The sequence below is a fragment of the Leptinotarsa decemlineata genome, unplaced genomic scaffold, assembly GCF_025532065.1.
Source record: "Leptinotarsa decemlineata unplaced genomic scaffold, Ldec_3_MD MMD2_tig00026336_RagTag_RagTag, whole genome shotgun sequence".
In the NCBI taxonomy this organism is placed as follows: Eukaryota; Metazoa; Arthropoda; class Insecta; order Coleoptera; family Chrysomelidae; genus Leptinotarsa; species Leptinotarsa decemlineata.
Window position 1 is genome coordinate 851,916 of NW_027412692.1, and position 14,682 is coordinate 866,597.

Genomic DNA, 14,682 nt, shown 5'->3' on the forward strand with positions numbered 1-14,682 from the left:
CATACTTGAAAAGATTATGAGTGATGAATGAGAATATAATTAAATAACACATTTACTTAAAAACTTACTCAATAATAATTACATTTTTCAATATGTTCTCTTACATGTCACAGTTACTTTTATTGAATGAAAACTACAAGTAATAAATCAAAAGTTGGATACACTTTTAGTTACTTTGTCTAGAATGCACTTCTGGTGGTATATAATCGTCATCTACTTTTGATTTCTTCTTTGTTTTAGGAACAATCATTTTTTCCAATGCTTCTTCTATTTCAAATTCAATTTTTTCCTCATTTTCGAAGAACCACAATTTTGTCTCCTTTTCCTTCATGGCAGTTTTGAGATCCTCTATATCTTTAATGTTTTTGGCAATAGTTAATCTTTCTTTTTGCTCTTCTAATGCTTTCATCCTTTCAGCTTCCCACTTGGAGAATGTCTCACACTGATCAGCTATGTCTTTCTCTGACATAGTGTCCACTGCCTTTTTTACATTTGATATCAACAGTTCTTCTACATCAGCAGATTCTGAGGGCAACTGTGAAATGATATTCTTGCTGTCGCTTTCATCTGGAACTAAATCCAAAACTTCCTTATATAAAAGTGTACCATTATTTTGGACCTCTTTAGCACACTCTAGTACCTTTTCATTTTTATTATATAGAGCCCATCCGACAATACCGAGTGATTTATTCAATGAGTCCTTTTTCTGTTTACAGAACATAGCTAATGTTTTTCCAACAATTTTATCGGGTTCTTTCAAATCGAAGTGATCATCATTATAAGGGTTCCTCAGGTACTTCACTCTCACTTTGATTTCTTCTTCAGGCTCCACGGGAGCTGTGGGAATTGGCCATTTCCCAGGTTTTGATAAATAGTTGTAACAATGCAGTAATGATAAACTGCGACTGATAGGGTGTTCATATTCTTCCTGCAACATCAGCTGACTAGCCACCCTTGCACCAGAAGTGAAGTCATTGGATTTCCAATATGAATCCATCAAAATATTTGATGTGTAGTAATCTAGGAATAATCCATAATTCAACCTATCGTCTAGAACATTCAAAAGATCATCATGCTTTTTATATTGCAGTAAGATCCTTATGACAGCATGTCCAGTTGAATTCAGGGTATTTCCTGTATCTGCGGTCAACCTCAATTTATGTACTATATCTAGTAATTCATCAATAAACGCATCGCTATTTGTAGCATTTGCGAAGATATCTACGTCGACGGCACTCAACTGGCGTGATTTCTGGAATCTTTGATCTAGTTCATAATATAATTCATCCAAATTAATTTTTTGAAAGATCGGGGAGTTCAATCTTTTCTCCCAAGCCTCTTGGCAGTAATATGCTTGTGATAGAAATGTTCTTATGAGTTGAAAGGAATTTAGACCAGAGTTAGGTTTAGTAAAATTATTAATATTTATCGCGAATCTTTGCATTGCTTTATACATTTTTAGGCAATTCCTAAACCTAACCTAGCGTCAGTCAGAAATCAATACATAACCTAAATCTTCTCTTTTAGCTGAATTGAGCCATTGTCTATAGATTTAAATCCTTAGACAATGATTGAGCCTAGCCCATTAACTAACCGAACCCCAGTTCAATTACAGAACACTTGCCAACTGATTATTTGGAATCGAAGTAACGGTTACATAATGGTTACGGAGCGCGATGCGACAGTTTATGAAATAATCGTTTGAAATCGCGGTATTAAAAGATTACCGTTTGTAATAGTGATATTAAAATACTGACCCATCTCTAATTTACAGTTATAACTGAGAGTTCTCAGTTGTTGGATAGTGTAAAACTGGCACCTCTAGTGTAGAGTGAATCCAATACAAACACTGTTCTCACATACCAGAAATGCAATACTTTTCTCGACGCTCGTTTCACTAAGTTGACGTATAACCACAGCTTACTTACTATAATAACTATACTAGTTCCTAAATTTTTCCTTTGTAACTTACAGGGTACATTTCACGACGCGCGAGTTCTCACCATGTTAGCATCATCAGGAGATGACATTTTACATTTGCAAAATGTTAACGTCGATGAGTCGTTGTTCTGGTGTGGAAAATGTAAAGAGAAAGGGAATTTTGTGGAAATATAAATGTCTGGGAAGTATTGCTGATAAGTTGTTGCACCTTTTGACAATTCACTTTCCTGTAAAGAACATTTTACATTTGGTACATTCGTAGTGCCTTCTATAATGTTTCAATTATTACTGTGTATAATGTACGAATTGAAGAAAAATTAATTTCCATCTAATTCAGTATTTCATTGGGCAAAATGTTTTCTTCGAATAGGGCGCTTTTTTCGGGATCATATATAGAAATTTGTGGATATGAGTTTTCATTATTGATATTTTTCCCAAGTTTCTCATTCTTTGTAATACATTGATAAGGTAGTGGAGAAACAAAAAATTGTTTTTAAATGTTATTTTTGTCTGTCCATGAAAAACCTGCCACATAGAAAGTTTCATTTCTCTTTTCATTGTGATTTTCCTACCTACATCCATTAATTTATTAAAAACCTGCCAATTTATAACAAAGGCAAATGTTAAGCATGGGTGATTTTTTAAAATTCAACACCTTGTATTAAAGTGATCTGAGAACTGATTACATATATTTTTGCTTTTATAAGAAGAATCGCTGGAATCGATTTCAAAATTTTTGAGTTTTTCAGCTCATTTAGGTATATATCAGACTTTTAGACCGGAATATCAGTAAATGCACAAGTTCACTTTCTTTTTTCAGTAGTTTCATTTTATACAATAATTGAGGTCAAGGCTTCAAAGACATTGACCTCGCTGTAAGCCATTTGTAATATTCATATACAACTGAAGTGGGTATCTCTAAAAAAACCTGATATCCATTTTTTTCTCACGTGCCCATTTTGAGATTGAAATTCAAAAGTAAGTCATAGATGACAATTTCTTCCATCCGTGACTTATCAAAACACTTTTACCATAAAATCAGATAGAAGTTTTTTTAAACAGATTTAATATCAAATATATAGTAAACAACAAAACACTATGCCAATCACAAAACACAAACAATGTGTGAAGATCCCTGATTGTAGAACTGAAATTATTTTATTGCAAACAGTTTTGCCTTTAGCTCGTAAAGGAGAACTATCAGAATCCAAAGTTCTGTACAATACATTTTTTTTGTAAGTAAAAGTATCATAACTATATAATCCAGTATACTTCCCTAGTCCGCTATTACCAATCCCACCAAAAGGGAGACTATAAACAATCGAGTGTACAATTGTATCATTCACAGTAACACCACCTGAGGAAGTCTCCAACAAAATTTTCTCTACATCTCTTTTCTTATTAGAAAAAATATATAGGGCGAGTGGTTTCTCACCTTTTTTTATGAACTGTATGGCATCATCAACCGTTTCCGCAGAGATGATTGGTAGAATAGGACCAAAAATTTCTTCTTGCATAATAGGGTCCGTAGATTTTACATCTGTTACTATGGTTGGGGCAATATATTTATCTGTAAGGTCGACATCACCCCCAATAACAACATTACATCCTTGCATTAAACTTGACAATCTTTGAACGTGACGATCATTCACTATTCTCCCATAATCTTTGGAGCACTTTGGATCTCTTCCGAAAAATTCTTCCAGGATACTCCTACAAACTTCTACAAATTCCTTTTCTATTTCTTTAGGGCAGAGAACATAATCTGGAGATATGCAGGTTTGTCCAGCATTCATACATTTGCCCCAGAGAATTCTTTTCGCTGAAGTACGAATATCTGCAGACTTATCTAGATAAACTGGGCATTTTCCTCCAAGTTCAAGGGTGATGGGTGTAAGATGCTTTGCAGCAGCAGTGTGGATAATTTTTCCAACTATCGATGACCCAGTGTACAAAATATAATCAAATTTCTCTTTCAATAATTCTGTTGTTTCTGGAACTCCCCCCTCGTAGACTTGATAAGAATCTATGTCTAAGTACTTTGGAATAATACTATTTAAAAACTTTGACATAGAGGGTGCCAAGTCAGAGGGTTTCATAACGACACAGTTTCCTGCTCCAATTGCACCAATAAAAGGCATAAAGGTAGTTAGTAGAGGGTAATTCCAAGTCCCAATGACCAGAACAACTCCATGAGGTTCTCGTAAGACATAACTTGATTCATATATATCCAATCCACTACTTTCGAATTCATCAGGTTTCGCCCACTCATTGATATGAATTAGAACATTTTTGATTTCATATAAGGAAGCATAAATTTCTGTGAACATTGCCTCAAGTCTGGATTTGTGCAAGTCTTCGTAGAGGGCTTGAATGATCCCTTCTGTATTTTCATTCAACATCCTTTCTAAACATTTCAGCTGCTGGACTCTGTATTTTATGGGTCTGGTTCTTCCACTGGCAAATGTCTTTTTGAGATGTTGAACCAACGTTGTGGGGTTTTTGTTGTCCAAAGACATGTTGGCTAGTGTTCCAATAGAATTCAAACAACTGATTGAAACAATTTTCTGGCACACCACCTGTTAAATTGGTGACCATTAACTAAAACATCGCACAAAATTATGATACGTATATTTTAAAAACCTGTTTGATATCAATAAAATCCTCGGCCGAAGTTCAGGGCATTCAAGAATGCAGGATATTAGTAGTTCCGTCATACTTCGCGCTACTCACTTCGAAGTGAAATACAAAGTTACTGTATTATGACCGCGATTCACATACTAATCAGTTATAGTCCGAGTATCTTTGAACTTAAATGCAAGGCATATGAATATAGCCCAGTGAGATAATCGCAAATGTGAGCTTGTGCTCCAACGCTCCAAAAACTAGTACACTATAGTAATATTTCAGACAAAAATCTACAGCAAGGAGTAGATAATTTATTTGAACTAACATTTTTCAAATATCGAGTTGACTGATTCACTTTTGATAGTAGATAAAATGTGATTCAGATTCAGAATAAAGCGGCTAAGATATTGTATAACAAGGATATCAGGGTTCGTTTATAGGATATAATAATATTAATATAAACATGGCAAAAAGTAGATTACGTGCAGTGTTCCTTTGATGGAATTTCAAATAGCATTTTCACCAACATTAAAATAGTACAACTCTTTAAAAAAATGTATAGTCTATATACAATGGTATCAATATTAAATTTTTAGTCAAAATTTATGAATACAATAAGTTACTAATTGAACTAATCACTAGTTTATATTACGCAGTAAATTTTTGGGGTGATCTTTTCAGTTCGCCCTTTACTAAACTTCAACAGATTCTCTATCGATTCAGCTTTAATTTTTTCAGATTGTGGAAGGTTATAAACCTAAAAGCTATAAAATTTTGACACCATATAATTCATAAAGGTAAACTTTTAATCATGAGTTCTGTGTTTGAAACTCTGACTGTCTAGCTAGAGACAACTGTTTAGTTTGGACCACTTTAACTGATTATTTACAGACTTGACCCTTTGAATACCTATCTGTCTTCAAATGAAAAACAAGTACGCTCATCTGAAATTTGTAATATATTTCCAATTTAACGGTAATTTCTTTGAACCAACATAGTCTAGCCTGAAGAACTTACGATGTTGGGCCAAGCTTTCGTTTGGATGAGAGTAATAGACTTCATCAGTTTCTCAATCAATTTTATCATTGATTTCATCGAAGTATAAGAGATATATTCCAAATGAAGGAAATATTCTCAAACATACGTGATAGTTTTCGATCAAGAAAAATCATTGTAGAATAATATCCTACATCAATAAGCTCACAACCTAAGACGGATGTTTGTCTTCAGATGTCTGAAAATAAAATTGACACTAGGGGAATCTACATATATCTACAATTTTTGAATAGGATGTTTTGACGTTTTTGATTTGACATTTTGTGTGTTTTCAAAATGATGGGGTTTGAGGTTACAAATGGTATAGAATGTAAATGATGTACATTTCCATTTATTGAAAAAATTAGATTATCGATTAGATTGGAACCAAAGGCTTGCATATGAATTTGGGGCTTTTTAATCGTATGAACTTAAAGGTATGGTAGATTCATTCAAAGTCATAAGTATATTTCAATGTTATCATCTATCAGGAAAGTAGTGAAAGTAAAGGGATGTATTCAGAATGGACATCCCTGAATTTGACCTCACAGCAAAGGGGAGAAGATAACAGTGTATTAGAAAAATTTGGATTACCTATTAGTAAAGATATTACTTTAGGTCTGGTACATCAACTTGCAAGTAATTTGGGAATCACACATCCACCCGAACCAAGTCCTTTAACAACTGATAAAGATGTGAGTATTCAAGTAACTAGGTAGTTAACTAGTATCTTTTCATAATATTTTTAGGTGCAATGGTGTATGGAAGTAATATGTTTTGGCCTTTCACTTCCTCTATCAGAACATGAAGCTATAAAGGACTGTGTTAATATCTACTGTGAATGGCTCACTAGTCTCTTACCAAATCCTAAATTATGTGTTCCTCAACCAATTTTAGATGATCCAAATATCTATGCTAGAAAAATCATTGGTCATTTACATTATCTCTTTGTTCCACGTAAAGGAGAAGGTATCATTTATTTATGTATTTGTAGTTGTTTTTTGTATCTACAGTTGCACTTTTCAAGTTATTTTACACAATTAACAGATGTATTTCATTAACCAATTGTCTTTTTTCAAGACTGGCCCTTTCTTTATCAGGATTTAGGTAGGATATTGTATCACTTTATTAAATGCTTGTTTTTAATTGTCAGTCACTAGATTTTTGTATATCAGAAGGTTATTGATTATGGATGATCCCAATGTCTGAATTCGCCTTGTAATTCCTATTAAAATTATACCTGTATCAGCATAAGTAAAAATATAATGAGATATTTACAAGCAGGCCTATTCATTTCTCTTTTGTAGCATATTTTCTAAAAATACCACTTGATTTTTTAAAATGCTATCAACTGTTAATTACTGAATTGACTATAAAGGTAGTTAGATTTTCCTGAAATTGTAGTAGGAATCACTTGAAATTCCTATTCAAGTGATGAAAAGGTGTTTGAAAGTTAATTGAAGAATTACTAAAAACTTCTACATTCCTGTACTTTCACTAATTTGTGTAATATGCCATATTGATTAAATATTATGTAGCATTTTTTGACTTCATTTATAATGTCTATTTTCACTAAAAAACATAATAACATGTTGTTTTGACAAATCCATTCTATTGTATTGAAAAAAATAATTAATTATGATTTCATTTATTAGTTTCGTCTGTCAATTGCCTATATCTGTAATTTGTAGAGATTTTACGGAATTAATTTCTTTTTGTAAAATTATTTATCTATTATTTTTCAAGTCATTTTTCTGAAAGATTCACTTTTTCCATATACTGGTGAAAATTTACTGATTGACAATATTTAAATAATAATGCTCAAATCACAGGCTGAAACTGCTTTTGTGTTATTCTTTCTGTTTGGCATATGTATAAATATAACTTTACAAATTTTTTCATAAAAAAACTAAAATTTCACTTTTTCAGGGTTCGATACAATTCACAGACAGGCCGTATTCTGTCATAGAGTTTTGAGAACTCTACAACAAATATCTCACGAGTCCAAATTATTGGAAAGAGAAACCTGGGAAGCACTATTACTGTTTCTTCTAGCAATTAATGATACTTTGTTGTCTCCACCTAGTGTCAAAGATGATGTGGCTGATCAATTATGTGAAAGGGTACTTAGTGTTCTTTTTGAGGTAAGATTTTGAATCAAGTATTTGAAAAAATAATTCTTTGGTAAGTTCAACTTATTATTATTATTATTGAGTTCTTGAATTTCGTGGCCATCTTTTGAAACTGTTTAGTGTTTCAGGCTTTTGGCTGTCATTGCAATGGTCGTTTTCTACGGTGTCAGTGGTTGGCGTCTTCAAATATCTGTGTTATCTCTTTCAAGAGTGGAGATACCCCTCTCTCTACAGAATATCTCCAATCTTGGCAGTGATAACACAAACCTCTGAAGTTGACAGTCACTTGCAACGGCGAAACTTCAACAAGAAATTCCAACAGACAATGGTCTCAAAACGCTGAACACCAGTTTTATTATCATTATTACTATAAGTAAGATCTGCGAAATTCTTGAAAATTTTGAACTGAAGTTGAAGAGAAATTCTATTATATTTTGTGTTACAAAGTAATATTCAAGTCAAGACAATCTAAGGTTATGGAACTATATTCTAGATTTGGCTGATTGCTTGTGCTCAATGCTTTCCAACCCCTCCTTTATGGAAAACTTTACGAGAATCCTGTATGAATTGGAGGCATAGAGTAGCTCTCATTGAACAGTGGAATCGTGTTAATCTGGCCCTAACATCCAAGGTTCTGGTGTTTATGTATGGTGGTTCTTTTCCAGAATTAAAAATAGGTGATTACAATGTTGCAAAAGTCAGTTATTCAGTTTTGATTTTATATATTAATCAATATGGTACTCATTCATCACTTTTCATTTTTTTTAGGTGAAGAGGATTTGATACCTAGTGGTATGTCTAATGATTGTATAGCCCAAAGTTGGTATAGATTTTTGAATACTATTGGTAATCCAGTCAGCTTAACCAAACCCAAAGTGAGTATAATCTCACTAGAATGTTTTTAAATTTTATTTATAATATTGATAATAATTATAAATTTTCACAATATAGATTTTATTTCTAATACGTGTTCCACACTATAGAGTAGCGTCCTTAGTTGGAATGATACTCCACACTACTTCACAATGCAATTTACACAAATTATCGACCTCAATTAATAGAGACTACTTATTGGTAAACGTGTAGTTTTGAGGACAGTTACAAAGCAGGAGGTACAAAGCAGGTAAATCATTATAACATATCAATTGACTGTTCTAGGAAGTTTTTCATGAAAATAATTTCAAAAAAGGTGAGAAATTGATTTCTTGTTGTACGTTCAATAGAAAACTTTATATTTTATGTTTATTACTTTTCAGGGATTCCAGCAGGTTTAATTTTTGTCTTGTATTTAGTCGCCATAGTTTATGTCAGAGTCATTGTTGTTTTCCAACAGATGGCATGCAAAACTTCTTTTGTGTTCAGAAATTCTAGAGATTTGAACCAGAGAAAACCAATTAAACCTGTCCTTTGTCCAACCAAGCAACAGAGTGCTCTAAAACATTATCATGCATAGTGCACGTGATCTCTCAGAAAAGGCTGTTTGTACAGAGTCGCACTAAGGAACACCTAATTTATTTTTATAATATGCGGCTGGGTATAGGAAAATTTTTTAGGTAAAGTGTCGAGACACAAATTAGCAGTTTCTCCAGACATATCAGTACGTGACATTTCAACAATTTTAAACTTAAAAATACCCTATATGTACAAACCACAGGCGTTGAAACGTAACTGACCACTCCGACACTGTAACAATGAATTCCGTCAGCCGATTGCAGTTGAATCTGATTGGCCAGCGTAAGGAGGCTTGTTTATTTTACCCAATAGATGCAGATGTGATTGAGTTGCTTTTTTTGTTGGAGGGATATAGTTTATGCATGTTATCTGTTGGAAAACAACAATGATTTCGACATGAACCACTAAATGAGGTTGATAATATGTATAAATTCCATTGTAAAGTAGTGTGAAGTATCAGTCCAACTGAGGTAGCTACTATGTTGCAAAGCACTTATTGGAAATTAAATATGTATTGTGAAAATTTATAATTACTGTCATAAATAGTATAAGATAAAGAAAATAACTTTTTTCTGATTTCTACTAAGATTTATATTTGTTATGACTGGTTTCGGTTCATTAAACCGAATTTACTTGAGAAAGGTTTCATGAACTGAAACCGGTCAAAGCAAATAAAAATCTAAGTAGAAATTAGACAAGAGTTTTTTTTTTATTCTATATTTAATACTAGTTGTTGCCGCCGCTACGCCCGCGTAGAATTTGGTTTGTCACATTGGGTTTTGTGACAGACCATTTTAAACAAATTGTTACAATATTTTTTATCAACTCAAAACTTCAGGTTTCCAACTTCAAAACTGATGAAATTCAATGCAACCTTTGAACCCCCTTGGGGGTGTAAATTCTTGATTCCATTTATTGATGCTTATTTACGTTATACAAAGAACCTACCTGCATATTTCAAGATTTTAGGTTCAGTAGCTTCAGCTGTACGTTAATATAAGAGCGGGCAACAGCTAGTAATTTATATTTTTACTTTCAAAATACAGTTACCTATGAAGAAATTCGCAAAACTAACACAACCGTCAACGGCGTCTGCCCTCACGCGTCTGCCCGCGTTCTCGGCGATGGCGTTTCATTGCTTAGACCGCCCCTCTACCCACGCGCTTCGTCCCCCGTCGTCTTTTAGTAGACGCGACGCGTAATGGCTTACTGTCCAAATTACTTACTGTAAAACACAAATTTTATCTATATTAAATACTTGAAACGACAATTGTATCAATTTTCATAAGAATTTGACAGATATTCTAAAATGTGCATGGTAAAAAAGTATCCAATTTAACTGTACTTATGGCTAAGTATTTTGCATATAGTGGCTACCACATAAGGGGTAGATATATGCTATCGCGGACTTTTATTAAGAACTATTCAAGATAAACAATCTTACGGTACATTACCTTCATGTAACTCCAACCGTATAGACAGAGCACGCCAAGATAGCTCTTAGGGAGCATGAATTTTTCCGACTTATTCAATACTTATCGTTATATTATGAACAAAATTTCACAAAACCTTTGTAAATTGTAGCCTATATGTTATTGTGATGTATAAGCTGTATTTATGTAAAGTTCAATCTGAATCCGTTCAGTTGCTTAGGCGTGAAAGAGCCACAAACATATGTACATACATACATACATTTATCCATTCTCACAAACTTTCACATTTATAGTATTAGTAAGATGAATTTCTACAAAATAGAAAATATATATATATATATATATATATATATATATATATATATATTTATTGAAATAGGTAATCCTAATACACAATATTACAATATTATATAAAAAAACATATCACTAGATAGATAGATAGGTAGGTAATCAATTGAACAAATCATGAATAGTGTTATTGATTTTCACAAAGTAACAGGTCAGTTTATTCAAAATTTAATAATTTCAACTTCATTGAAATTTTGATTACATATATGTGTATATTTTTTAGGTCATAAGTCAAACACAAAAATTTCTTCAGTTTGCTATAAGTACTGATGGGGTTATTGACCCATGCCAACATCCATGTCTTCAAGCGTTACCACTTATCTTCCTTAAAGCTATAAAGGGAATCGCCGGACAAGTCGATGCGTTCCTGGGTTTGTATATGTCAGATAAGATATCAACATTTTCACATTGAAACTAATCAGTTTCTTCCAAACAAAGTGACTAATTTTTATAGTCAAGATTTATTCATTTCCATACTAGCTTTTGAGTATATCAATCATTAACTCCAACTATGAAAACTACTTTGTTATCGAAATGTGTTATCAAAACAAGTCTAGCGTTTTAAAATTTTCTTGTTACATTGAAAAATATTTTGTAGTTTTTTTTGCATAACATTTCTATCAAACACTTTTGAGCTGAGCAACCAAGCAAAATGCGAAGTAAAACAAGTTGTTGGAAGAAATAATACAAAGCTGGGTCAGTTTTTTGGCCAACTCGAGTGAAAATACCAGCTTAATAATTTACTATTCTTGTCTGAAGGATCATGCCATAGTTTAAATCTGTCTCACACAAGTTTCTCAGAAGTTGAGAAACTTGTGCGAGCTAAGGACTAACGAGGTCTTACCTTTTAACGCGTGATTCCTAACAAGGTGTAAGGAAAATTGTTAATGCTCTCAATAAAAAAAAATTATCGTGGCATTTTTATAGATTTCTCGTGTTCTTTTGATTGTGTGGACAATGAACTGTTACTATCTAAGCTTTATAGATCAGGTGTAAGAGGGGTAGCACATGATTTGCTAAGATCTTATCTTATAGGTAGAAGGCAAAAGTGAGAATAGGTCAATGCATGGGCGATGACTATGGTATTGTGCAGGGAGTTCCCCAGGATTCGAATTTAGGCTCCTTTTTTGTTTGTTATTTTGCTATTGATCTAATTTCATTAATAAGTAAAACAAACTCGGCATTTGTTACAAATTATGCTGACGATACAATTATTTTGATTGTTGAGGACAACATGTATACACTTCAAAAAACTGCTGAGGATATATGTGATAAAATCATATTGTGAGCTGAAAAGAACAATTTGAAACCCAACAAATCTAAAACTAACGCCATATTGTTTAGCAGACGTGGTCAGAGGGAATCGAATGTAAATATGCTAGGAATTGTTCTAGATGAAAAATTAATAAGGAATTAACATATTGATACATTATGTAATGAACTGAAGAAAAGCTGCTATTCTATTAGATTCATGTCAAATCACTGCAGCTCTAGTATACCCTTAACATTGTACCATGCTAACTTCCATTCAAAACTTTGATATTTTATTCTCAACTGGGGTATGAGTCCTTCTGTCGAAAGGATATTTCTCCTCCAGAAATATGCTATTAGAATAATAACTACGCTAGGGTACCGAGATTTATGTGCCAGCACTTATATACTAGAGGGTAGTGCATATGTTTACAAAAATAAATCCAATTTTCAGTCCTCTCTTCCAAAACATAACCACAATACTCGTTCTTAAGATCGAATCTCACCAAATGCTCATAGAACTTCTTTGTATAAAAAAAGCATAGAGTACAGTGGGTATAAATTATAAAATATGCTTCCAATAACTCTTAAGATTTCTCCAAATATTAATGTACACAAAAGTCAGCTGAAAAAAAATGATACTTCAAAGGACTTGTTTCACTCTAAATAATCCACTAATCAACTAACCTGAGATCTTCAGCTTTAGCAAATTTGGTCATAGTGTTTACTGTTAACTGTTTATTAACATTTATGTTATATATTCCAAAGCTATGATACAACATTTATGTATGTTTATTTACATTTATACTAATATTACTCATGGAAATTGCTCAATTCTTTTGAACTTTTTGTTTATATTATTTTGACTAACTTTTACAATATGCTTACATTTATACGTTTCTTATATTTACTTTTGGACTTGAAATTTTCTTTGTTTATTGTGCATTGATTTTTTTCTTCCAACTGTACTTTTGAACCAAAGAAATAAACATTATTATAATCTATTCAAGAAACACTTTATCCTGAAATTTTCACTACACAGTTTTACAAAATCAAAACAGATGTTTCACTATATAATATACACAATAGATACAATAAATAATGTGATTCAAAAATAGGAAATGTCACGAAACTTGTGATTGCCTTTTTTTATTCTACACTGTTGATTTCTTTTTTATGTGACTGCTAAGACATGAGTCAAATAGCTTAAGGGATTTTTCTTGCATACCATAATACTCATCAAAGAGTATCCATGATAATAATTATAGAATTTCCACAGTAAATTTAATTACAAATGCGTTTCACTACACGGAAACTTCATCAGTTACCAGTACATTAAACTCCTCTACATTGTATTTCATATAACAGTAGGTATTGTGAAAATTTTTTAGATACATGATTAAATCTGGGAAAACTGGTATATGTTGAATAAACAACTAGGTACAACACAATATTACTTTCAAGAAACAGGTAAAATATTGGCATCTCATGTCAAAACTAAGTTGGATGAATTATTCATTCCTGGCAAAACAGGTAGACTTGGAAAGCACAATTACTATATTATTTATAGGAAAACAGTTGATATGTAAACATGTCAATTAATGACATTTTGTAAGAACAAGTTTGATAATGGCTAATGAATAACTTCCTGTCGGTCGTTTACATTTTTTTTTAAATATTGATTTCCAAAGATTCTAGCAGGTTTAATTGCTGTCTTTAATTTTTTGTATGTAATATGTCGTAGTCCATATTGAAATCGTGGTTATTGTATAAACGGTGGCAAGCATAGGTTGAATTAGTTTTCTTTAGCTCAAAACTACTTTTATGTTTGGCGATCCTCCTTTTGAAATTCCTTGAAGATTTTCCTATATAAACTTTTGGACATGATCCACATGTTAGTTTGTGGAGACCTGATCAGGTGAGTTATCACTGAATTTTTGTTAGTTATCCGAAATTTTTTGTTCTGTTATGTCAAAACTTTAGGGATAATTTAAGAATACTGTAGTCTTCTATAACATGTAAATTTGCTTGTTTGCTTGCAATTGGTTAAGTTGTCACATACTTCAGGATAGTTGTTCGAGTGGAAGAAAGTTGTTGTCCCACTTGTTGTTACTTTAGTTTCATTCTACCAATAAAATCGTTTACTATCATTATTATTATATCTGCAACAGAAATTTGTAAATTTAGTAATTTGATTTTTTTCGGTTTTATTTATGGAAAGTCCACAGTTGAATCTAGATAGTACTAAACGAACACAATTATCTTTTTCAAAATACTCAAAAATATATCTGGATGATTTTTATACACATGTAAATGAAATATTTAATCAGAATCATAATAAATTTCGATATTTTTTTTGGATCTATCACTGATAGTTTGAGATATAGCTTGTTTTGTTTCCGAAAATACCCATACGATCCAGAAAGAAAATTTGTTTTGATACTGAATGATAATCAATTTCT

The 14,682-nt window shown here is 32.2% G+C and overlaps 2 protein-coding genes and 1 pseudogene across 6 annotated transcripts in view; 1 reads left to right on the plus strand and 2 right to left on the minus strand.

Moving 5' to 3' along the window:
* Window positions 1-34: 34 nt before the first annotated feature.
* Window positions 35-1,516, minus strand: LOC111505467 (uncharacterized). Its single transcript, XM_023160280.2, has one exon. It carries the CDS (start codon window positions 1,454-1,456, stop codon window positions 167-169), a length of 1,290 nt encoding a protein of 429 aa, XP_023016048.1. The 5' UTR covers window positions 1,457-1,516; the 3' UTR covers window positions 35-166.
* Window positions 1,517-2,347: 831 nt separating this feature from the next.
* Window positions 2,348-4,835, minus strand: LOC111505738 (aldehyde dehydrogenase, dimeric NADP-preferring pseudogene; annotated as a pseudogene).
* Window positions 4,836-5,869: 1,034 nt separating this feature from the next.
* Window positions 5,870-14,682, plus strand: part of LOC111505473 (ral GTPase-activating protein subunit beta) — a 32,824-nt gene continuing 24,011 nt past the window's right edge. For 2 of the 5 annotated variants that reach the window (XM_074183351.1, XM_074183353.1), the window contains exons 1-8: window positions 5,870-6,041; window positions 6,096-6,299; window positions 6,354-6,573; window positions 6,685-6,711; window positions 7,534-7,748; window positions 8,230-8,413; window positions 8,505-8,611; window positions 11,193-11,340. In XM_074183351.1, the coding sequence (XP_074039452.1) occupies window positions 6,006-6,041; window positions 6,096-6,299; window positions 6,354-6,573; window positions 6,685-6,711; window positions 7,534-7,748; window positions 8,230-8,413; window positions 8,505-8,611; window positions 11,193-11,340 (1,141 nt within the window). In that variant the 5' untranslated portion in view covers window positions 5,870-6,005. The remainder of the gene's footprint in view (window positions 6,042-6,095; window positions 6,300-6,353; window positions 6,574-6,684; window positions 6,712-7,533; window positions 7,749-8,229; window positions 8,414-8,504; window positions 8,612-11,192; window positions 11,341-14,682) is intronic. The other 3 variants (XM_074183352.1, XM_074183354.1, XM_023160292.2) reach the window with 2 other exon arrangements.